This window comes from Geotrypetes seraphini, chromosome 8 (genome assembly GCF_902459505.1).
Source record: "Geotrypetes seraphini chromosome 8, aGeoSer1.1, whole genome shotgun sequence".
In the NCBI taxonomy this organism is placed as follows: domain Eukaryota; kingdom Metazoa; phylum Chordata; class Amphibia; order Gymnophiona; family Dermophiidae; genus Geotrypetes; species Geotrypetes seraphini.
Genome location: NC_047091.1, coordinates 34,543,689 through 34,570,005, shown reverse-complemented (window position 1 = coordinate 34,570,005; position 26,317 = coordinate 34,543,689). Strand labels below are relative to the sequence as shown.

The 26,317-nt window shown below is 49.6% G+C and overlaps 1 protein-coding gene across 1 annotated transcript in view; it reads left to right on the top strand.

The window, feature by feature from the left end:
- Positions 1-26,317, top strand: part of RSRP1 (arginine and serine rich protein 1) — a 44,365-nt gene that overhangs the window by 15,014 nt on the left and 3,034 nt on the right. Inside the window, exon 4 of the mRNA XM_033954353.1 lies at positions 6,926-7,062. Within this exon, the coding sequence (XP_033810244.1) occupies positions 6,926-7,062 (137 nt within the window). The remainder of the gene's footprint in view (positions 1-6,925; positions 7,063-26,317) is intronic.

The window sequence follows — 26,317 nt, the reverse complement described above, 5'->3', positions numbered from 1 at the left end:
CTCCGTAGATGACGTCACCCACATGTGAGAATATATGCCTGCTGTCCCTGGATAACACCTGTTACGGTAAGTAACTGTGCTATATACAAATCTGACAAGAACAGCTTTAAAAACGTAACTTCTTGTTAACCCCGGGGGCTGCCTGTATTACAGGAGCAATTTTTAAGCCATATATGCTGATGTGATTGAAAATGGACTGGTAAAAAGTATTCCTAACAGGGTCCCATATTTTCCTCCTTTAGTTACCAAAACACTGAAGATTTGCACTTTAAGACAGGAATTGTTTAGAAAGGAGCCTTCTTAATCACTCCAGTCTATTAGCATTCATCCTTGGTTTACTCTGTCATCATTTTAACTTCGTGGATTGAACACTTCAACACTTCAAGGCTCATTAGCATAACTGAAATCATAGCAGCCTTTATGTGAGGAAGACAAAATTTGCCTAAAGATTTTTTGTTTGCTGGTATTAATGGGCATTTTCTGGAGATGGTTATGGGAGTACTGCATACTTAAAGCGAATAGTCTGATCAGTTGAAATGGGTGCTGCCCCTTATGACTGGTGTCAGCTATTCATACATCAAGGCTATTCCATACTAGAGAATGACACAGTGACTGTTACCCGCGGGTAATCTGTAGGAATGAGGGGGAAAATGACTTTGCTTTGGGTATGTGGACAAGGCCATTTACTGCTCTTGTGGAGCAGTGAATGGCCTTGTCCCCGCAGCAAAGTATCTGTTGCAGGTTGCCTCCCTTCCCACCCCTCCCAGTCAGCAGCCCTCCTCGCAGTAAACATCTCGTTATCCCAGGACAAGCAGGCATGATATTCTCACATGTGGGTGACGTCATCTACGGAGCCCCGATGCGGAAGCATTTTCAAGCAAACTTGATTGAAGATTTAAGTTTGCTCTGCTGCTCCACGCATGCGTGCCTTCCTGCTCCACTAGGGGGTGCATCCCCTCGTGGTCTCCAGTTCAAAATTTTCCGCTGAGCCTAGAAGTCGTGTTTTTCAGGCTCTGCCCCAACTGCCTTCTAGCACCGCGATTTTTTCTTGTTTTTCACGATTAAGTCGCTGTGCGCGAATTCCTCACCTTTTAACTTGATTCCTGCTTCGTTTTTGTCGACCCGGATTCTTCCGGGTCCCCACGGCCGCGTGGCTAATCGAGCCGCGGCTACTTTCGATTTAATGTCCCGGCCTTTGACCGGCTTTAAAAAGTGCACCCGGTGTGAGCGGCTTCTTTCCCTCACAGATCCGCATCGCCGGTGCATTCTCTGCCTGGGGGCGGCTCATCCAACCGACTCCTGCCCCCAGTGCGCTATTTTCCAGAACCGGGCCCTCCGCTGAAGAAAAGCCCGCTTGGCGGACCTCTTCACCCCGGCCCAACTCTCCACCTCGGCCCCGGCCTTGACCTCGGCCCCGGATACCTCGGCATCGCCTCGAGACTCGACCCCGAAGTCCTCGGGACAACAGAAAGCCTCGGCCCTGGGTAAGTCCCCTCTTCCCTCTTCAGGTTCCGTAACATCGAAGAAGCCGGCCTCGGGGACAACGACGACGCAGGGCGGAAGCCCCATGCTTACAGCCCCGGCTAAGCCCTCCAAGCCTTCGGGCCGTGCCTCCACCACACGGGAATACTCTAATACGAGGTCGCCCCCGGTGGAGTGCACCGAGGCAGTGGACATGCCTTCGATGCTGTCCGTGCCCGTCTTCCAGGACCTACTCCGAGCGATGATCACGTCGGAGCTCTCCGCTGCAATGGCCCAGTTTCAATCGACCTCGACCTCGACCCCGATTGTGCCAGACCAGCCTGAGCCTCGCATCGAACAACCTCGAGGAAAGGTGCGCAATCCCCGCCGCATCCCATCCTCCTCGGACTCCTCGCCGAGGCGCCCGAGACGTTCTCCCTCCGCAAACCGCCGAGGGGCAAAACGTCGGGCTAAAACGACAGAAACCTCGAATCGCCGTACCTCCAAGAAGGCCCGAGGTTCACCAATTCTACGAGGCCGTTCTCCCACACCGCGTACGGGACCACTAAGGGTGGCTGAGTTATCACTCTCCAACCCGCGCATCCTCTGAACCCCCCCTCGGGCCGGGACCCCGACCCGAGGTCGCAGGTTTTCTCCGAGGGAGTCCGGATCGAGGTCACCGATTCGATATCGATCGGTACCCCGAACCCCGGCATCGTCTCCGAGGGGCTCCTCGAGACGCCGAAGATCCACAACCCCGGAACACTCTCACAGTGCTTCCCCGGCCTCGGAGCATGGATCGGAGCAGGAACCTCGATACTCGAGGGAAGCCTCCCCATCCTTCTCCACCCGACGAAGGTCTTGTTCACCGACCCCGCACGGGGCCCCGGGAACATCTCGGCCATCCTTCACTCGCTTTGTCCAGGACATGGGCCACGCCTTGGACTTAGACCTCCAGTCCGACTCCAGATACTCCAAGGAGTACCTGGCGGAGCTGGATATGCCATCACTGCCCAGAGAGTCCCTGGAGACCCCCTACATGGTCACAGCCGTACCCTCCAAATGGAGGCCAAGTACCGCACAGTACCTTACCCGGGATTCGAACAACCACAGCTCTCCCACCAATCGCTGCTAGTAGAATCCTCCTTGAAAAAGGCTCACCCATCCTGGGTCTCAGCAGCGGTCCCCCCAGGCCGAGAAGGCCGAACCCTGGACAAATTCGGCAGGAGACTATATCAAAACGCAATGATGGCCTCTAGGGTGCAAAGCTACACTTTCACCTTCACATCCTACCTCAAATACCTCATTGGACTATTGAGAGCCTTTGAGACTGACCTACCGGCCTCCCGGCAAGGAACGTTCGGCCTGCTTTTGGAGTCCCTCTCCAACCTGCGCCTTCACCTATTCTACGCGGCCTACGATGGCTTCGAACTCTCCTCCAGAGAGGCAGCCTTTGCTATCGCCATGCGCCGACTAGCTTGGCTGCGCCTGGTCGACATGGACCCCAACTTACAGGACCGGTTGGCTAACCTCCCCTGCGTGGGAAAAGAACTGTTCGATGACACTATCGAGGCAGCTACAAAACGCCTCTCCGAACATGAACGCTCGTTTGCCTCCCTTGTCCGACAAAAGCCAAAACCGCCCGCGTCCAGGCAGTATAGGGCCCCTCCGCGCCGCTACCCACAAAAATCCACCCCTGCCTTCTCGCGGCCCCCACCCAGGCGTGCGCAAGCTCACCACCGGGCCATGCCCAAGTCCCAACCGCCTGCGACTACCAAACCATCCCCGTCCTTTTGACGGGATACGCGGAAGGGGGCGGGCCCCCTCCGCCATAGTCCCAGGCCTCCTTCCCATCGGGGGTCGGATCAAAGCCTTTTACCCTCGCTGGGAACAAGTCACGTCGGACGCATGGGTCCTTGGCGTGATCTCATCAGGATACTCTCTCAACTTTCGGGCCATTCCTCCGGACAACCCCCCAAGGAATTGCCCTCCCAACCGGACTCAACTACCCCTACTCCTCTCCGAAGCTCGAGACCTGCTTCGCCTGAGAGCAGTGGAGGAGGTTCCCCCCGACCAACGGGGGAAGGGCTTCTACTCCCGTTACTTCCTGGTACCGAAAAAAACGGGAGACCTACGCCCAATACTAGACTTGAGACGCCTCAACAAATTTCTGGTACGGGAAAAATTTCGGATGCTCTCCCTACCGACACTTTATCCCCTGATCGACGAGGGCGACTGGCTCTGCTCCCTCGATCTCAAGGAGGCGTACACACATGTCCCAGTGCACCCCGCTCACCGCAAGTTCTTGCGCTTCCAGGTAGGGGACTGGCACCTACAATACAGAGTCCTCCCCTTCGGCCTAGCATCATCACCTCGAGTCTTCACCAAGTGCCTCGTGGTGGTCGCAGCAACCTTACGTTCCCAGGGCCTCCAGGTATTCCCCTACCTGGACGACTGGCTAATCAAAGCCCCGTCCAGGGAAGAGGTTATCTCAGCAACCCAACAGACTATTACCTACCTACAAAGTCTGGGGTTCGAAATAAACTTCCCAAAATCCCAACTACGCCCCTCGCAGTCCCTACAGTTCATCGGGGCCACGCTGGACACGGTTCGCCTCCGTTCCTTCCTCCCCCCTCCGCGCCGAGAGGCGTTAGTAAGTCTGAGCCGAAGGATCTCCCGGCTGACCTCGGTATCAGCTCGACAGACGATGACTCTCCTGGGCCACATGGCCTCTACCGTCCATGTCACACCCTTCGCCCGCCTCCATCTGAGAATCCCTCAATGGACCCTGGCCTCTCAATGGCGTCAAGACCGGGACCCGATCGACCGTCCCGTGACAGTGACTCCTTCATTGCAACAATCGCTCCGCTGGTGGGCCGACTCTTCAAATCTTTCCAAAGGTTTGCTCTTCCTCACCCCACCCCACAGCAAGGTACTCACCACAGACTCGTCGGAGTACGCTTGGGGAGCCCATCTGGACGGCCTACGCACCCAAGGGATGTGGTCAGCACAAGACCGTCGCTGCCACATCAACGTGCTAGAGCTTCGGGCCATCTATCTCGCAGCTGTAGCCTTCCAACATCTGCTCCACGACCGAGTGGTTCTCATCCGAACCGACAACCAGGTAGCGATGTACTATGTAAACAAACAGGAGGGGACAGGGTCTTGGTCCCTTTGTCGGGAAGCCCTGCGCCTCTGGAAATGGGCAATCTCCAACAACACCTTCCTTCGAGCGGTGTACATACAAGGAGAACAAAACTGTCTGGCGGACAGACTCAGCCGCCTCCTCCAGCCACACGAGTGGTCACTACACTCTCAGACCCTACGATGGGTGTTCGAACAGTGGGGGACGCCTCAAATAGACCTGTTCGCATCCCCCCACAACCACAAGCTGCCTCTCTTCTGCTCCCGGATACACTCCCCGGACCGGCTCGAGGCCGACGCCTTCCTCCTCGACTGGGAGGGAAGGTTCCTGTACGCGTTCCCGCCGTTCCCTCTGATACTGCGGACGCTTGTCCACCTGAAAACAATACAAGCCACCCTGATCCTGATCGCCCCTCGCTGGCCACGCCAGCCGTGGTTTTCCCTTCTACTTCAACTCAGTGCCAGAGATCCACTGCCTCTGCCTCTGTTTCCCTCTCTACTATCACAGGGTCAGGGTTCACTGTTACATCCCAATCTTCAATCTCTTCATCTGAATGCTTGGTTTCTCTCCCCCTGACTGCTCTCCCCGTGTCTCAATCAGTTAAGGAGATATTGGAGGCCTCTAGAAAGACCTCGACGAGAACCTGCTACTCCCAAAAGTGGACCAGATTCTCAACCTGGTGCTCCTCCCACAGCCAGGATCCGGTGTCGGTCCCCGTCCCTCTGGTCCTTGACTATTTACTTCAATTATCTCATTCCGGCCTAAAGACCAACTCCATTCGAATACACCTCAGTGCGATTGCGGCCTTTCATCAGCCCCTGGAAGGGAAAGCCCTCTCGCTCCATCCCTTAGTCTCTCGCTTCATGAAGGGTCTTCTGAATGTCCACCCTCCTCTCAAACCTCCCCCGGTGGTTTGGGACCTTAACGTGGTTCTGGCTCAACTAATGAAACCTCCATTTGAGCCACTAGACAAATGCCATCCAAAATTCCTCACTTGGAAGGTAATTTTCCTACTCGCGCTCACGTCCGCCCGGCGGGTTAGTGAGCTACAAGCTCTGGTAGCGGACCCACCCTTAACGGTATTCCACCACGACAAGGTGGTACTCCGCACCCACCCAAAGTTCTTATCTAAAGTAGTGTCTGATTTCCATCTCAATCAGTCCATTGTCTTACCTGTGTTTTTCCCCAAGCCCCACTCTCACCCCGGAGAAGTGGCGCTCCACACTCTTGACTGCAAGAGAGCGTTGGCCTTTTACCTCCAACGCACTCAATCACACCGGAAAGTCCCACAACTGTTTTTGTCCTTCGACCCAAACCGGTTAGGTCACCCAGTTTCCAAACGCACCTTGTCCAACTGGTTGGCCGATTGCATCTCCTTCTGCTACGCTCAGGCTGGTCTCGCGCTGCATGGTCGAGTAACGGGACACAAAGTCCGAGCGATGGCAGCCTCCGTAGCGTTCCTCAGGTCCACACCCATTGAGGAAATCTGCAAGGCTGCCACGTGGTCTTCGGTTCATACCTTCACCTCCCACTACTGTCTGGACTCACTGTCCAGGAGCGATGGCCGGTTCGGCCAATCGGTACTGCGAAATCTATTTGCTTAAATTGCCAACTTCCCTCCATCCCTTTTCAGTTAGCTTGGAGGTCACCCACATGTGAGAATATCATGCCTGCTTGTCCTGGGATAAAGCACAGTTACTTACCATAACAGGTGTTATCCAGGGACAGCAGGCATATATTCTCACAACCCGCCCACCTCCCCGAGGTTGGCTTCTTGGCTAGTTATGTGAACTGGAGACCACGAGGGGATGCACCCCCTAGTGGAGTAGGAAGGCACGCATGCGTGGAGCAGCAGAGCAAACTTAAATCTTCAATCAAGTTTGCTTGAAAATGCTTCCGCATCGGGGCTCCGTAGATGACGTCACCCACATGTGAGAATATATGCCTGCTGTCCCTGGATAACACCTGTTACGGTAAGTAACTGTGCTTAATTGCAGGTGCAGCAGCAGGCCCCTCCCTCCATGAGTCCAGCCAGCCCTCCTTCCCTATTGCGGGTCCAACAACCCCCCCCCTATCCTCACACCCTCTCTCTCGATTGCTGGTGGCAAAAATCCCAAACATGGGTCTCTTTAGGCAGGCCTATCAGTTTCTTAGAAGTTTCCTGCATGCAGGGCTGCTCCAACCAGTGTCTTCTTGCCATCGAGTCCCTCCTTCCGATATAACTTCTGGGATCAGATGGTTTTCCCCATGTCATACGCTATACTATTGTGTTTAGAACTTTTAGAATTCAGGTTTTGATTCAATGTTTGTTCCCCTTAGACAAGAGAGAGCTGTTGGAAATAGCTAAAGCTAATGCCACAAAGGCATTTGGGAAAGAGATTGAATTGCCTGCTAGCCTGAGAACTGATCCCTGGGTCAAAGAAAAGAAAAATGAAGTAGCCTTAAAACCATCTCAGGTATGTATGGTCTGGGGATCCAGTCTGGTGTGGTGGGAAGGGAATAATAAAACCAGCACGAGGCAACACTTAAAAGTAAATTGTTAGTAAGTTACAACAAATCTTTTTAATGAATTGTTTGAAATTGCCAAGTTAGAAAGGTCTAAATCTTGCAGATGGTTTATCTGCAGAAGAGTCGTCTTCAGACAAGCACGGAAATATGCAGGTACATTAAGGGCCCAATGCTCAAAATCTAAGGCCGGCATTAGTCAATTAGCACACAATGATTAGAGTGCTTTAGTACCAGAAACAGCATGGATGCCAGAGATGGCCGCAAATTGTATTTTAAAAATAGTTGAAAAGATGTAAATAGGTAACTTTGCTATTCCTCCTAATGCTAGAAGAACAGCACACAAGCAAACTGTGCTCTAAACATTTGAAACAATAACGCCATGGGGGAATGTTTTGAAGAGAGGATCTCTTCAGATTTTTTTAAACATCTGATTTTGATTTGTTTTGGAAGCAAAAGGAAGCCTGTGCAAGCCTCTTGAGTGCCAGTGCTGAGAAGTATGTGAACCTAAAAATTGAAAAAGCACACATTAGTGCCTGTTTTCTGTGCTTAAACCCTTCAAGTGAAAATTTGAAAAACTTATATTTAAAGGTGGTGATGTGTGTTTGGCTTTTGGGTTGCTTGATACATTTGCACAACAGCCATGCTTGCTTCAAAACTCATCTGTGCTTGCTCCAAGCTCGTTCGTTATCTTTGGCTTTTACAGTGTGCATATAATTAAAATGCTGTAGTTTTAAGCATTTTGAGAGCTTTTCCTGTGCTGTTTTCACAGTATGAGGTCAGTGCTGTAGACTTTAGATCTTTGAGCAAGAGGACCTACATGTGACTGCATTTTCCTGCTGTCTTAGACTTTGTGAGACATAAACTGTTTAGCATCTAGTGATTTGATAATGATAACCAGTAATGAGAACTTAAAATGGAAACGTCATCTGGACTCATTTTTTATGTCAAGATAAACTCTCAAAGCAGTGAAGTGAAATATTTTATCTTGCAAAATCTTGTGCTCAAGGTTGCCTAAAGACACTGCATAACCAAATAGGAATACTGCTGTCCAGTAGTCAAAACATCTGTTCTCCAAGGACACACGTGCATAAAGAACCTGGTAAATTGCACTGTCACTTTAAATCTTTTTTTTTTTTAAGTTCTTTATTCATTTTTTCATCTTACAACAAGTGTCAGAAAATAACAGTTGAACTTATACAATATCACTTGAATATCTATCATTATCAATTTCATTAGAGAAAATAAAACCCTCCTTCCCAACCCTGTTATTACACATGTGATTACATATATATATAATATTTTCTATTAATCCAACCCATCAATATATAATTAAAGTCTCTCCCACCACCCCTCCCTGTACAATTATACCAATTAGGGAAAAATGATATTTTACTCCTTACAAAATTCTATTAAATCTTTAGGCAGGGCCCATACAGCACTTCTTCATTTTCCATGGAGCTGAGAAGCTCTCTTTAGCATGTTAGAATTTTTATCCTTATTTTGTGCCTCCATGTTATTTTTATTTTCCTCAGTTCATTGTTTTTATCTGATTTTGGTTTATTTTTGCCCCTCCTGAGAACGTTGATCATTTTTGCGTTTTGTAGTTACTCGAGCTCCCTGTGCCATTGGGTCCTTTGGTTTTGCATTAGCTGTTTTTCCTCCATGTCTGAGGATACTGAGTGGGTTCAAGAAATGTTCTCAATATAATCTATTTCTGACTCTGACCCACATAACAGGTGTCTGGGTCTTGAACATATCATTTCGTCCTCAGAAGCATCGATTTCCTTGACATATTGTAAATGTTGATTGCACTGAGGATCACTCTTTCCATCAATATGTCTCCTTGTAGGCGTAGCCTTTATAGTGGCCTCCCAACGCCCTGAAAGCTGGTACAGCAGACTGCTTCCTTGACAATGTCTCTTCTGGTACCTTCTCTCCAAGAGGAGATATGGGTTATGCTTGGACAAGAGCTTTTGGGGCTGTTGCATTCAGTCTTCACAGGCTTTTAAAGACTTAGTGAACATAAGAACATAGTTGCCATACTGGGACAGACCAAAGGTCCATCAAGCCCAGTTTCTTGTTTTCCAATACTGGCCAATCTTTGTCCCAAGTACCTAGCTAGATCACAAGTAGAGAATGACACGGTGACAAAATTCATCACTGTTCCCGTTCCCGCAGATAACTGCGGGAAACCATCTTCATGTCATTCTTTAAGGAGCGAGGGAAGAATCGGAGTATGAATGGCCACAACCACTGACCCTCAAGCTTTGCTTTGAAGAATGCTAGTATAGAAAGGCTGAGGTTGAAATAGACACTAAAAAATGACATGGGATTATTTCCCGTGGTTATCCACGGGGATGGGGATGGATTTTGTCACCGTGTCATTCTCTAATCACAAGTATAACTGATTTTGCTGCTTATTCTAGGAATAAGTAGTGAATTTCCCTAAGCCATCTCAATAATGGCCTATGGACTTCCCTTTAAGAAATTATCCAAGCCTTTTTTAAACCCTGCTAAGCATACTGATTTCACCACATTCTCTGGCATTGAATTCCAGAGTTTAATTACGTGTTATGTGGAGAAATATTTTCTCCAGTTTGTTTAAAGTCTATACTACTTAGCAGCTTTTATTACATGCCCCATAGTCCTAGTATTTTTGAATAGAGTGAACAAGCGATTCACATCTACTCTTTCCATTCCACTCAGCATTTTATAGACCTCTCTATTATTATCTCCCCTGAGTCGTCCCTTCTCCAAGCTGAAGAGCCCTAGCTGCTTTAGCCTTTTCTCATAGGGAAGTTGTCCCATCCCTTTTATTATTGACATTAACCTTTTCTGTACCTTTTCTAATTGTATCTTTTCTGTACCTTTTCTAATTGTATCTTAAGAAACTGCGACTAGAGTTGCACACAGTATTCAAGGGCATTATACTATTTTTTATCTTTGCTTTCCATTCCTGCCTCAGCCCAGCTTGAGGAAGCAATGAAGTGTCATTTGAGGACAAGGTCATGCTCACTTGCTCGACATCGATCGTTGGAGTTTGTATGGATCCATGCAATGTGTGCATTGACTTCAGTAGAGAAGTTCTCTTGCCTCTACCTTGATAAATAGTCTATGCCTCTTGATGCACACTCCTGGCTTGCCTTGCACGGAGGAGTCTGACTCGGATATCTCTAGCCATTCAGATGATTACTTGCCAGAATACTTGGTAGAAGAATCCTATGGCATACTTTCTGTTCCTTTTCCCTACTCCTCAACACAAGTCTACAGAAATCTTCTTTTACTGGCTTTGTAAGGCAGATGGGGCAAGCTTTGCACATCAAAATGGTAACAGGAGGAGCCTTGCTCTGATTTTTTTATTTATTTTTTAATTCATTTTTACAACTTACATCAAGTGCATCAGGAAATAACAATTGAATTGAAAAACATCACTTGATTTGCTATTATAATCTTAAATTCATGAAATTTATCCTCCCCCTTCCCATCCTTATCACATAAAAATCATTCATTTATTTGTAATGAGTAATTAACATTATCCCAGGACAAGCAGGCAGCATATTCTTAACGTATGGGTGACGTCACCAACGGAGCCCCAGTACGGACCTTTTTAACTAGAAAGTTCTAGTTGGCCGCACCGCGCATGCGCGAGTGCCTTCCCGCCCGACGGAGGAGTGCGTGGTCTCCAGTTTCTTCGTTTCCGCGGAGCGAAGAAGACGCATGTGCTTTTCAACGGCCGTTGAAAACTCTATTTTTGCCTTCCCGCTCGCGATTTTTTGATCCCTTTTTGTTCTATTTTTTGTCTTTCGACTTAATTTCCCTTAAAAAAAAACAAAAAAAACTCGTGTCTTTTTCTTTGCTTTTTGCAGCCGGCCCCGGCGTGGCCTGTTGTAATCATCCAAGCCTCAGGGTTTGATTTCGCGGAGGCCGTGTTTCCCTTCATGCCCCCTCAACCGGGCTTCAAGAAGTGCCAGCGGTGTGCACGCCCGATCTCTCTAACTGACCCACACAACTGGTGCCTTCAGTGTTTGGGTCCAGAGCATCGGGCTGGCACCTGCACCCGCTGTGCTACTCTTAAGAAACGCACTCTTAAGAACCGGCAAATACAGCAAAATATTCTTTTCGGCACCGGTTCTACCATGGATCAGGCCTCGACGGCGCCGCCTAAATCGGCACCGACCACATCGACACCGCCTGATCCTCCTTCGGGGTCGATAGCACCAGGTAAGCCGGCTAAGAAGCCTTCCACTTCCCTTGAGCGCCCTCCAGTTACAGCGGTGACCCCGGTCCTTCCGGCGTCCCGCCGATCCCGTAAACGCTCCGCTCCGATCTCGGTGAGTGCCTCATCATCGGCCTCCTCATCGCCGGAGCGTCGAGCAGCACCTATGGTACCGAAGAAATCTAAAACGGTACCGGTGCCCCCATTGGAGGACCACATCTCGGCCATCCTCCAGGACAAACTCCAGGAGCAGCTACAACAGCAACTCCAACAGCTCCTTCCGACCCTACTGGCACCGCTCCTTCCGGTACCGGTCCGGCCCGAGCCTCGCACCATGCCACCGGTGTCCACCCCCTCGGTACCGATGAACACTTCCATGCCGGTCTTATCTGCCCAGCCTGCACTTCAGACTTGCTCTGCAGAGGACCCCTCCCGGGCCCAAGATCGACGCCGGTCGTCTCGGGACCGGGATCGGCACCATTCCTCCCGGGACAGAGATCGACGCCGGTCTTCATCTCCCGGCACCGTATCCATGCGATCTGGCAAGTCCCTTTCTTATGGACTTATGGGAGCAATCCCCACTCGGTACCGAGGAGGATGCCTCTTCTACAGATGAGGAACCCTCCATGGCTGAATCCACTTCCAAGCCCGAGCAATCCTCCTTCACGAAATTCCTTCGGGAGATGTCCGCGGCTCTCTCCATCCCCCTTGAGTCCGACTCCAAGAAGTCCCAGGCCTTTTTAGAAGCCTTGGACTTCGACCAACCTCCCAAGGAATTTCTCAAACTGCCCGTACATGATATCCTACGGGAAACATTTTATAAAAATTTGGAAAATCCCCTTACTGTTCCAGGTGCCCCTAGAAAACTGGACAGTTTATACCGGGTCATCCCTATTCCGGGATTTGATAAACCCCAATTGCCCCATGAGAGCCTCCTCGTAGAGTCCACTCTAAAAAAATCTCAGGGTTCCAGTGTTTATGCCTCCACCCCTCCTGGCAGAGAGGGGAAAACAATGGACAAATTTGGAAAGCGCCTGTACCAGAATGCCATGCTGGCTAACAGAGCCAACAACTACACCTTTCATTTTTCATTTTATATGAAACACCTGGTCCAACAACTTTCTGCTTTACAAAAATATGTACCTGAACGTAAGGTTCCACTATTTCAACAACAAATTTCCACCCTCCTTCAGCTCAGGAAATTCATGGTGCGCTCGATTTATGATTCCTTCGAGCTCACTTCCCGAGCTTCTGCACTGGCGGTAGCCATGCGACGCCTTGCCTGGCTGAGGGTGTCTGATCTTGATGTGAACCACCAAGACCGTCTCACCAACGCGCCCTGCCTTGGTGATGAACTTTTTGGGGAGTCTCTAGATACCACAACACAAAAACTTTCGGCTCATGAGACCAGATGGGACACCCTCATTAAGCCTAAAAAGAAGACTCCACCTGCGCGACCATACAGACCTCAGTCCTCTTACCAACGTCGCTTCTCTGCTAGGCCGCTTAATCCTCCTCAACAGCAATCCCGTCGGCCTCGCCAACAACAGCACACTCAGGCTCGCTCTCAGTCTCACCAGGCGACCAAGCCTCTCCCTCAGACTAAACCTCCTCAGCCCTTTTGACTCCTTTCTCCAGGGCATAGCCAGTCTCCAACCGTCGATGCCTCTTCCTCAACCTATCGGAGGCCGCCTCACCATCTTTCTCCAACGCTGGGAGGCCATCACGTCAGACCTGTGGGTTCTCAACATCATCCGTCACGGATACTCACTAAGGTTCCAGACTCTTCCTGTAGACCATCCTCCCGTAGAGTCTGCTTCTCACTCCTCCCAAACTCCACTCCTCCTCAGGGAGGTCCAATCCCTCCTCCTCCTCAATGCCATCGAAGAAGTTCCTCCAGACCAAAGAGGTCAGGGATTTTACTCCCGCTACTTCCTGGTACCCAAGAAAACGGGAGATCTTCGTCCCATCCTAGACCTCAGGAACCTCAACAAGTGTTTGGTCAAGGAAAAGTTCAGAATGCTCTCCCTTGCCACGCTTTATCCTCTTCTATCTCAACACGACTGGCTATGTTCCCTGGACCTCAAGGAGGCCTACACTCACATTCCAATCCATCAGGCTTCACGTCGCTACCTTCGATTCCAGATACAGAATCACCACTATCAGTACAAGGTACTGCCCTTTGGTCTAGCATCATCACCCAGGGTGTTCACCAAATGCCTGATTGTGGTAGCGGCTTTTCTCAGGTCCCACAACCTACAGGTGTTCCCCTACTTGGACGATTGGTTGGTGAAAGCAACTACATCTCCACTTGTGCTGCAAGCCACTCATCAAACCATCTCTTTCCTCCATCTCTTGTGATTCGAGATCAATTATCCCAAGTCGCATCTGCTTCCCACACAACGCCTTCAGTTCATCGGAGCAGTTCTCGATACCAATCAGATGAGGGCGTTCCTTCCTGCCGACCGGCACCGCACCCTGCTTCACCTTTGTCGACAGGTGCTCCTCCATCCATCCATCCATCCCTGCTCGGCAGATGATGGTCCTTCTGGGCCACATGGCCTCGACAGTCCATGTGATTCCTCTGGCGCGACTCCACCTCAGGATACCTCAATGGACCCTTGCCAACCAATGGTCACAGACCACGAATCTTCTTTCTCATCCCATCTCTGTGACATCGTCTCTTCAGCAATCTCTTCAATGGTGGTTGAACTCCTCAAATCTTTCCAGGGGACTTCTCTTTCATCTACCCCCTCATTCCATGGTCATAACCACGGATGCTTCCCCCTATGCATGGGGGGCTCACTTGTGCGATCTCCGCACCCAGGGACTCTGGACCCCTCAGGAGCGTCAACATCACATCAACTTCCTGGAGCTCAGAGCCATGTTTTATGCTCTCAAGGCTTTCCAGCATCTCCTCTACCCTCAGGTTCTTCTCCTGTGCACGGACAACCAAGTCGCCATGTACTACATCAACAAGCAAGGCGGCACCGGATCTCGTCTCCTTTGTCAGGAGGCCCTCCGAATCTGGACCTGGGCCACGGCCCACAATCTTTACCTCAAGGCTGTCTATATCCAAGGCGAACAGAATTCCCTGGCCGACCAGCTCAGCCGCATCCTTCAACCTCACATAGAAACATAGAAATAGACGGCAGATAAGGGCCCACGGCCCATCTAGTCTGCCCACCTTAATGTCCCTCCCCTACCTTTGCCCTGTGAATAGATCCCATGTGCCGATCCCATTTGGCCTTAAAATCAGGCACGCTGCTGGCCTCAATCACCTGTAGTGGAAGACTATTCCAGCGATCAACCACTCTTTCGGTGAAAAAGAATTTCCTGGTGTCACCTCGTAGTTTCCCGCCCCTGATTTTCAACGGATGCCCTCTTGTTGTCGTGGGACCCTTGAAAAAGAAGATATCTTCCTCCGTCTCGATCATGTCCCCCCTCTCTCTGCGCTCCTCGAGCGAGTATAGCTGTAATTTGTCAAGCCGTTTTTCGTATGGTAGATCCTTGAGTCCCGAGACCATCCGGGTGGCCATTCTTTGCACCGACTCCAGTCTCAGCACATCCTTGCGATAATGCGGCCTCCAGAATTGCACACAGTATTCCAGGTGGGGCCTCACCATGGATCTATACAATGGCATAATAACTTCCGCCTTACGACTGACGAAACCCCTTCGTATGCAGCCCATGATTTGTCTTGCCTTGGACGAAGCCTGCTCCACTTGATTGGCAGACTTCATGTCCTCACTGACGATTACCCCCAAGTCTCGTTCTGCTACCGTTTTTGCTAGGATCTCGCCATTAAGGGTATAAGACTTGCATGGATTCTGGCTGCCCAGGTGCATAACTTTGCATTTTTTGGCATTGAAGTTGAGTTGCCATGTCCTAGACCATCGCTCCAGTAGGAGTAGGTCGTGCATCATGTTGTCGAGCACTGAATCTTCGTCTGTTGTGCATTTGCCCACTACATTACTAAGTTTGGTGTCATCGGCGAATAATGTTATTTTACCTCGAAGCCCTTCTGCCAAGTCTCTTATAAAGATGTTGAATAGGATTGGGCCCAAGACTGAGCCCTGTGGTACTCCACTAATCACCTCCGTCATTTCAGAGGGGGTGCCGTTCACTACCACCCTTTGGAGCCTACCTCCAAGCCAGCTCCCAACCCATTTCGTCAATGTGTTACCTAATCCTATAGAACTCATCTTGCTCAGTAACCTGCGGTGTGGTACGCTATCGAATGCTTTGCTAAAGTCCAGGTACACGATGTCCAGGGACTCCCCAATATCCAGCTTCCCCGTTACCCAGTCAAAGAAGCTGATCAGGTTGGATTGGCAGGATCTCCCCTTAGTAAATCCATGTTGTCGGGGATCCCGTAGATTCTCCTCATCCAGGATCTTATCTAATTGGTGTTTGATTAGAGTTTCCATTAGTTTGCTCACTATCGATGTTAGACTCACTGGTCTGTAGTTTGCTGTCTCCATCTTTGAGCCTTTCTTGTGGAGTGGAATGACGTTAGCCGTCCTCCAGTCCAACGGGACGCTGCCTGTACTAAGGGAGAGGTTGAAGAGCGCGGACAGTGGCTCCGCCAAGACATCACTCAGCTCCCTAAGCACCCTGGGGTGCAGGTTGTCCGGACCCATTGCTTTGTTAACCTTGAGCTTTGACAGCTCACCGTAGACACTGCTGGGCGTAAACTCAAAGTTACTAAACGGGTCAACTGAGCCAACCCTTGTCTGTAGCTGAGGGCCGAGCCTGGACCCTCCCACTCTCCGCTCCATCTTTGCTCGCTGGGGCACTCCGCAGGTGGACCTATTTGCAGCTCCTCACAACCATCAGCTGCCCCAGTTCTGTTCCAGACTCTTCTCTCCGCATCGTCTGGCCCCGGATGCATTCCTGCTCGACTGGACGGATCGGTTCCTCTATGCCTTTCCTCCACTCCCTCTGATGTTGCGGACCTTGTTCAAACTCCGCAAGGACAGGGCCACCATGATTCTCATCGCCCCTCGGTGGCCCCGACAGCACTGGTTCTCCCTCCTGCTTCAGCTCAGCTCCAGGGAGCCCATTCCTCTTCCTGTGTTTCCTACTCTACTTACACAGCAGCATCAGTCTCTACTGCATCCCAATCTGTCTTCCCTCCACCTGACAGCTTGGTTTCTCTCGGGCTGACCTCTCCAGAGAACCTGTCTCAGCCTGTCCGTCGCATTTTGGATGCCTCCAGGAAACCCACCACACTCCAATGTTACCATCAGAAGTGGACCCGGTTTTCCTCTTGGTGCCTCCTGCATCATCACAATCCCACCTCATTGGCGGTAGAGACCGTTCTGGACTATTTGCTCTCTCTGTCCAATGCTGGTCTCAAGTCTACCTCAATCAGAGTCCACCTCAGTGCCATCACTGCTTTTCATGAGCCTATCCTCGGAAAACCTCTCACGGCTCATCCTCTGGTTTCCCGGTTCATGAGAGGCCTCTTCAATATCAAACCACCTCTACAGCCTCCTCCGGTCGTCTGGGACCTCAATGTGGTTTTGTCAGCCCTCATGAATCCTCCCTTTGAGCCTCTTGCTACTACTTCGCTCAAACTTCTCACATGGAAGGTGCTTTTCCTCATTGCCATCACCTCTGCCAGGAGGGTCAGTGAGCTGCATGCACTGGTCGCCGATCCACCGTTCACTGTTTTTCACCATGACAAGGTAGTTCTGCGTACCCATCCTAAATTCCTCCCCAAGGTGGTTTCAGCCTTTCACCTCAACCAGTCCATTGTGCTGCCTGTCTTCTTCCCAAAACCCCATTCTCATCCTGGGGAACAGGCGTTACACACGCTGGATTGTAAGCGTGCCCTGGCATACTACCTTGACCATACCAGGGCTCACCGCTCCTCTCCTCAGCTTTTTCTGACCTTCGATCCCAACCGTCTGGGTCGTCCTGTCTCTAAACGAACGCTGTCCAATTGGCTTGCTGCCTGTATTGCGTTCTGTTATGCTCGGGCCGGCCTGTCACTGGAAGGAGCTGTCATGGCCCACAGGGTCAGAGCTATGGCTGCTTCTGTGGCTTTCCTCCGTTCCACGCCTATTGAGGAAATCTGCAAGGCGGCCACTTGGTCTTCAGTTCACACATTCACTACTCACTACTGTCTGGATACCTTCTCCAGACGGGATGGACACTTTGGCCAATCTGTGTTACAGAATTTATTTTCCTAATGGCCAACCATCCCTCCTCCCTCTCTGTTAGCTTGGAGGTCACCCATACGTTAAGAATATGCTGCCTGCTTGTCCTGGGATAAAGCACAGTTACTTACCGTAACAGGTGTTATCCAGGGACAGCAGGCAGATATTCTTACGACCCATCCACCTCCCCGGGTTGGCTTCTTAGCTGGCTTATCTTAACTGGAGACCACGCACTCCTCCGTCGGGCGGGAAGGCACTCGCGCATGCGCAACTAGAACTTTCTAGTTAAAAAGGTCCGTACCGGGGCTCCGTCGGTGACGTCACCCATGCGTTAAGAATATCTGCCTGCTGTCCCTGGATAACACCTGTTACGGTAAGTAACTGTGCTTTTTCCCTTAATAAGATAATTGAAATGAGGGGATGGGTAGGATGGGTTTGATATTTTACTAAAATGTGGATTTATAGAAAAGTATATTGTATAATATAATTTATTCATTACAAAAGTCTATTAATGGTCCCCAAACATCTCAAAATTTACCAAAATATCCTCTCTGTGTGGCTAATGTTCTTTCCATTTTATATAGATCACTGGATTTATTTTTTATTTTATTTATTCAGTTTTCTATACCGTTCTCCTAGGAGAGCTCAGAATGGTTTACATGAGTTATTCAGGCACTCAAGTATTTTTCCGTGTCTGTCCTGATGGGCTCACAATCTATCTAATGTATCTGGGGCAATGGGGGGGTCACAAGGAGCAGCGTGGGTTTGAACCCACAACCCCAGGGTGCTGACGCTATAATTTGCCACATTCATCTTGAATTCATAGTACGCCGCATTTGCATCCTGGAGAGGCAGCAGGGCACACCTTGGACTGAAATTTGCTCTGGCGTACTACCTGCAGCACACTAATATCTACCTCGCCTCCCTCAGTAACCTCCTTCACAAACTTAAGCTCAAATTCTTCATCTATGCAGATGACATCACAATTGTCATCCCTCTAACCAGTCTATCCCAGGATCTTCTCAACTACATAACTAGCATACTCAGCCAGATAGAACTCTGGATGCTCTCCTTCAAACTAAAGCTCAACCCAGACAAAACAAAATTTTTTCTAGCCACCCCCAAAGACAAAATCAAAGACACCACAATCCAGGTGAAAGGATTGGTTTTCCCACTCGAACAAACATTAAAAATACTAGGAGTCACGCTTGACAAACATCTATCCCTAGAAAATCACACCGACCTCATTGTCAAGAAAGGCCTTTCAGCACTCTGGAAACTCCGTACCATAAAGAAATACTTCGATGACACTGCATTTCGACTATTAGTTCAATCCTCTATCCTCAGCATACTGGATTATTGCAATATCATTTACCTAAGCTCCACAAAGAAAATCACCAGAAGACTAAAACTGATTCAAAACACAGCTGTCCGCCTCATTTTCGGCCTGAACAAATGGGAACACATCACCCCCTTCTACCACCAACTGCACTGGCTACCCTTCGAATCCCGAGTCCTCTTCAAGTTCGCCTGCATCTGTTACAAGACAGTATTTGGTCTCTCACCAAAATACCTCTCCCCACATTTCAATATGTATTGCACCAACAAGAAATCCCGCAGAATCCAGTTGTTTACCTTCCCCTCCATAAAATCATGCCAGCTCAAAAGATTCATCGACAAAACCTTCGCCTTCCAGGCGGCCAAGCTGAACCCTTGGCTAGCCCAAATGATGCTAGAGGCCCCGACCTACCTAGACTTCAGAAAACTTCTCAAAACACACCTCTTCCGCGAACAAGACCCTTAGTCCTTACTCCCCGCATACACTCCAACCCCCCCCCCCCCCCCCCCACCTCCCTCTCCCCCCCCCTCTTCTGGTTTCCCACTCCCTCCATTTTATCTTCTAACCCAACTATGATAAACCTATGCCTCCTTCCGCGCTACCTGCAATTCCGACAAAATTTTTGTAAATCCGGGTTCAGACCGGATCCTAATGTAACGGATGTAAACTGCCTAGAACTCTTTGGGTATGGCGGGATATAAGAACCTAATAATAATAATAAACATGAATATCCTCACAGCTCTTTGTGATTTTTGACCCTAACAGACTTGGGTTTCCTGATTCCAAGAGAACCATCTCCCCTTGGTTTGCGGACGGTCTCCTTTACATATGCTCGGGTTGGATGACATTGTAGGGCCTTTTAACAGCCCACAATGTCTGAGCTGTGGTTGGTTCAGTAGCTCATTTCCACTGTAAATCCATTGAAGATGTTGCAAAATGGCCACTTGGTCCTCAAACTATACCTTTATATCTTACAACTGCTTGTAACAAACTCCCAAGAGGAGATGGTCAGTTTGGACAACCTGAGAGCACCCTCTTAATTCATTTGGTATGCTTGTATGCATGGGTAATGCCTAAAAGATTTAAAGTAACAGTGCACTTTGCAGTGTCTGTACTGGGTTCTGTGGATGACAACAACCACATGCCAATATATGCCTGCTGTCCTGAAGAGAATACCTGCTAACAGGTAATTTTATCTTTTTTTTTTTTCTCCAGTCGCTTTAAAATGATTGCTAAATGTTAGCAGATGCAGCAGTTTTTCTGTTGGATCTTTCTTTTTCCATAACCCTTCCTTCCTCAGCAACAGCAGCAGATGAATCCAGAGACTAGTGGGATAGTACACATCTACCAGCAGGTGGCGATAGAGAACTGATTAACAGGTGGTCCTATTGGTTGGCACCCTCCCTGTATCCTCAGTATTCTCTGTCTCCCAGCAGGTGATGGTTGCTGTTCCACGAGCTCCTGGATTCTGGCTGGATTCTTGTTTATTCTTCTGTTGAGAGTTTTTCTCTTCAGATAAATCGGGGTGTTTGGCTGAGCGGTGCCAACTTTGGGAGTCAACACCTGGGCCCCCCCAGGTCCCTGCTCCACCCTCCTCTCCAGTGGATTGAGGGTTATTCCTGGTCCTCTGTTTTCTTCTTTCCCAACAAAAAAACCCCAAAACCAACCCTATTAAGAGGCCAGTGTGCTGTTGCTGGACAGTGCTTTGCTGTCTGTCCCAGTCTGATACTACCAGCCTTAACAACGGTGGATTCGGGTGAGAGTGCTTTTCTTTCTATTTCTTGGTGTTTTTTGGGTCTGCCGGTTTAATCGCTGGGGTTTTTTGGCCACGAGGTTTGTTTGGGGCAGCTGCAGTACTCGGCAGTTGTTCGTTATGGCAGCAGAGGCAGTTAAGAGGTGTTCCCATTGTGGGAAGCGGCGAACACCGTCGGGCCTCTGTTTGGCAGGGTGTATAGACGCGGTAGGGGATGAAGTGCAGCTCGCGCCTGATGTGGCGGCTGTTTCCCGCGCAGTTGAAGTCGGCCCTGCTTCTCCGCTCGCGGCTGCTTCTGTTCTGCTTCGGTGCACGTCGGCGGCTGCACCGGCTGTCGGCTGTTTTTCTTCGTCTTCTTCCTTTGCGGGCCTGATTTCTGAACAGGAGCAGACTTTTTCGATGTAGGCCCAACCGAATCCGGTGGCATTTTCCACGGAGTTCGTCATGTTGATACACAGGGCCTTTTTGATGCAGAAATCTCAGCCTGCTCAGCCCCAGGACTGTATCTTAAACCAGGGGTCAGTTCTTCATGCCAGTGGACCTCCTCTGGAGTCTCAAGCCACTAAGAGGCGAAGGGGTGGCACCTCTGGACGGCGGGGACCCTCCCTCAGAATTCGCATTCCCCTGTCTCATCCAGATTCTCTGGAAGACAGTGAGGTGGCGGATTTCGAGCTTGAGGATGCGCTGGCTAGGGAAGTGGATGATCCTTCCGCGCTCTGGCTTTTTCATAAGGAGGAATTGCCATCCTTTATTACCAAGGCGCTGCAGTGCCTTAATATTTCTCAGCAGGATATGCAGGCGTCGGGTACGGCTAATCCTCTTATGGCGGGCAAGAAAAAACCAGCTAAAGCGTTTCCGGTGCATGAAGCGATGCTTGAGCTTATTTCTGCGCAGTGGGACACGCCGGAGGCTGGTCACCGGGTGGCGAAGGCTATGCCCCAGTTATATCCCATATCTCAGGATGAGCTGGACAGGTTTAAGAACCCCAGGGTGGATGCTTTGGTGGCTGCAGTTACCAATAGGACTACCTTGCCGGTGGAGGGTGGTATCATCCAGGATAGGAAAATTGAATCTTCCTTTAAGCTGTCCTTTGAGATAGCTGCGGTTACCTTGCAAGCGGCGATTCGCAGTTCCTATGCAGCAGTTCCTATGCAGCAGTTCCCTGCAATGGGCTCAAGGTATGGCTGATAAAATGATGGAAACAGGGGTGCCTGTGCCGGCCGACTTTCCAGATTTGGAAACAGGTCTAGCATATATAGCGGACGCCCTCTGTGATATTATTTGGGCTTTGGCGAAACAAATGGCTCTTTCTGTTGTTTCTCGATGATCCTTGTGGCTCTGTCACGGGGCAGCGTATGCGGCTTCCAAGCTTAGGCTCATGCGGCTTCCTTTTAAGGGTCGGCTGCTATTCGGCGATGACTTTGACAAATTGGTTAAGGATTTTGGGGATACCAAAACGCAGAGGTTAACAGAAGATAAACCTAAAGCCCCTTTGAGAGCGTTGTCTGCCAGAAATCATTTCAGGGATGTTAGGAGATATAGGCCTGGAAAGCCGTCCTTTCCCCCATCTTCTGGGTCTTCCTATACTTCTAGGCCTAGGTTTCCACCGAAAAATTCCTTTGTCCTGCCCCGCCAGCCCGAATCCCGGCCTTGCATAATTCCCAATGAAGGGAGGTCGGCTCCCTCCGTTGTGACCATTGGGGGGCAGCTGTCTTCTTTTCTGGCGGAGTGGGCCTGGATCACATCCGATCGGTGGGTTTTGGACATTATTCAAGACGGTTACAAGTTAGAATTTTCCTCTCCCATCGCAGGTTCTTTCTTGGTCTTCCCTTGTACGGGGGCTGCCAAGAGAGATTTGGTGCAGTGCACTCTTCAAGTTCTTTTGGAGATTGGGGCAGTTATTCCTGTTCCTCCGGCAGAGAGGGGGCAGGGGAAGTTTCCATTTACTTAATCGTGCCCAAAAAAGGGGGTTCGATCAGGCCTGTGTTGGATCTCAAGAAGGTCAATCGCTTTCTGCGGGTCTGGCATTTCCGGATGGAAACTGTGAGGTTGGTCATTGTGGCGGTTCAGCCGGGGGAATTCCTGACGGCGCTCGACCTCAAGGAGGCTTATCTACACGTCCTTATATGGCCACCGCATCAGAAGTATCTTCACTTTGCAATCCTGGGTCAGCACTATCAGTTTCGAGCCATGTCGTTTGGACTTGCCTCAGCTCCACGGACATTCTCAAAGGTCATGGTTGTGGTGATAGCTTTTCTTCGCCAGGAGGGAATTCGAGTGCATCCATTCTTGGACGACTGGTTGATCCGGGCATCGTCCAGACAGGAAAGTTTGTCGGCGACCCAGAGGGTGATTTCTCTTCTTCAATCCTTGGGATGGATGATCAACTTTCCAAAGAGCTCTCTTACTCTGTCCCAGTCATTGGAACATCTGGGGGTGCTGTTCGACATGGAGGTGGGGAAAGTGTTTCTTCCCTGCGACCGGGGAGAGAAGTTACGCTCACAGGTTTGCCTGTTTCTACAGTCGCCCAGGCTGCGAGTGTGGGATTATGTGCAAGTTCTCTGCTCGATGGTGGCTACGCTGGAAGTGGTGCCGTGGGTGCGTTTTCACATGAGACCGCTGCAACAGTCCCTTCTCTCTCGATGGTCCCCAGTGTCTCAGGATTACAATCGTCGTCTGCAATGGACGCCGCAGGCGTCTCTCAGCATGTCTTGGTGGCTCAGCAATCTCGATCTGTTCAAGGGCATGCTTCTGGCGACTCTGGATTGGATGGTTGTTACGAAGGATACCAGTCTGTTGGGCTGGGAGGTTCACTGCCTTCAGTCCACAGCGCAGGGAGTCTGGTCTCAGTTGTCCATCAATCTTCTGGAATTGAGAGCGACCAGGCTAGCCCTTCAAGCGTTCCTGCATGTGATTCGGGGCTGTCTGATGAGGGTTTTTTTCAGATAGTGTCACGGCGGTTGCATATATCAACAGGCAGGGCGGCACACGAAGTCCTCAGTTGGAGACTGAGGCGATGCTTCTCCTTCAATGGGCCGAACTTCATCTTCCTCTACTGTCAGCGCCTCACATTGCAGGTCAGGCCAACATTCAGGTGTACTTTCTCAGCAGAAATCTTCTAGATCCCGGAGAATGGGGACTCTCCGCTCAGGCGTTCAACCTCATTGTGCCTACCGGACATAGATCTCATGGCCTCGTCCAAAAATGCAAAGCTTCCTCGGTTCTTCAGCAGACACAGGGAGCAGGGGTCGGAGGGGTTAGACACGTTGGCTCTGGGTTGCCTCCTTTATGTGTTTCCTACTTGATAGAGCGTGTTTTGTATCACATAACACGCTTTTCGGGTTCAATGTTCCTGGTAGCTCCGGATTGGCCGCGTTGTCCTTGTTTTGCGGACCTGGTACGTCTGTCGATGGGCGATCGGTTGTCCTTTCCGGTGACGCCAGACTTATTGACTCAGGGTCCCATCAACATGGAAAATCCATCCCACTTTGGTCTTACGGCCTGGCTCTTGAAAGGTCGTGGCTGAGACGTAGGGGTTATTTCCACTCTTCTTCAAGCAAAAAAGAGATCAACCTCTGCCTCATATGCTAGAGTCTGGAGGGTTTTCGATTCTTGGTGTGCTGCTCAGGGTCTGTCGCCCTTCCAGGCTTCACTTTCTAACATTCTTTACTTTCTTCAGGATGGAGTTGCCAAGGGATTGGCCTTTAATTCTCTTAAAGTTCAAGTGGCTGCTATTGCTTGTTACAGGGGCCGCGTGGCGCATTCTTCCTTGGCGTCTCAACCTGATGTAGTTCGATTTCTGAAAGGGGTGCAACATATTCGTCCTCTTAAAAAGATCTGTCCAGAGTGGAGTCTTAAAGTAGTCCTTGGTGGGTTGCAAAAGCCTCCCTTTGAGCCTTTGTTCAAAGCGACTTTGAAGGATGTGCCATTGAAGGCGGTTTTTCTTGTCGGGGAGGCTTCTACTAGGCGAGTGTCTGAGTTGCAAGCATTATCTTGTAGAGATCCTTTTTTGCACCTTTCATGTTAACCAGAAAGAAGGATTGAGGAGAAAAGTTCTCTTCTCTGCAGTTCCTAGATGTCCGTAGGATGCTACTGCATTATCTCCAACTTACTAACGACTTTCGCCGTTCTAATCAACTCTTTGTGTTGTTCGTGGGCCGCAACAAAGGTATGGCTGCGTCTAAGGCTTCCATTGTTTGCTGGGTCAAGGAGACCATTGCTTCCACTTACTTGACGTCTGGTAAGCGGTTGCCCGACAAGCTTCATGCTCATTCCACTAGAGCGATGGTTACTTCTTGGGCGGAGTCGAGAGGTTTTTTTCTTTGAAGGAGATTTGTCGCGCAGCTACTTGGTCTTCTAAGAATACTTTTTCTAAGCATTACCGGTTGGATGTGGCGGTGCATGTGGAGGCTGCTTTTGGTGCATTGATTATTTCCGAGACAGCATTCGCTTCCACCCTGATTGAGGATTGCTTTGCTACATCCCACTAGTCTCTGGATTCATCTGCTGCTGTTGCTGAGGAAGGAAAAATTATGTTCTTACCTGTTAATTTTCTTTCCTCTAGATGCAGCAGATGAATCCAGAGCCCCACCCTTTCTGCTATTGGATCCCTGTTCGTGTTTCGCTTTTTTCCGCGGTTTTCTTATTGTTGGTAGTTCTCTCTATTATTACTTTTGCGATTTGTGTTGGGAAAGAAGTGTTTTACATGTTGGACATATTCTGGTTCCGACTGCTTGGGCAAGGAGCAATACTGAGGATACAGGGAGGGTGTCAACCAATATGACCACCTGTTAATCAGTTCTCTATCTCCACCTGCTGGTAGATGTGTACTATCCCACTAGTCTCTGAATTCATCTGCTGCATCTAGAGGAAAGAAAATTAACAGGTAAGAACATAATTTTCCTTGCTGTCCTGGTAGGCATGGGACAAGCTTTTGCTCTTATTTTGTCACACCAGCTTAGTTTATAATATAAACATTTGTAGTTAGAACATCTCAAACCTCAGCATCTGAAAACTTTCCTGCCAGCTGCTTGTTGCTCAGTGCTTGCATCCAAGCCTAGCATCACTGCACTGGGTAAAAGAGTGCTCTAACGTGGTGCTTGTAGGGAGGGAAAGATGCCATGAATGGGAGGAGCTATTTCTGGGGCAGCTTTGGCAACCAAAGATGAAAAAGGAACAAAGGGCATGAGCACAAAATAAGATCAAGCCAAGAATAAAACATGAAACTTTAGCTCCCCTTCCTCCCCCCCAAAAAACAAAGGGCTTTTCTAAAGTTAAGGTTTAGTTCATTATGGACAGATCAGTCCTGCACTTACCAATGCAATCGTGTACACTGAAATACAAAGTATTCATCTCACATTGCACACTTGCATACAAAATGAGCGTTTGTCCCTTACCTGTATACTTGAAACTGTGGTTCTGTCCCACTTCCCACTGCCTATTTCACCATGGAAAAAACAGATAAAAATGGTTTTCATTCTGTTCTAGTGCCGACACTAAAGAATGTATCTGAGTCCCTACTGACATATGGAAAAGTGGTTTGTATTCCCTGATAAGTTGTGTATTTTGACACAGTATAGCTTATGTGCTTTTTCTGTTTTATAGAAATGAATGTTTCCTGCCTTTGAAGAAAGTCAAATGGTAACACTGATTGTGGCAATAGACTTCCTGATGTTGGAAGGAGAGCTTTTTAAGCTCATTCATAGCTTGTATAATAGTCCAGAGACTT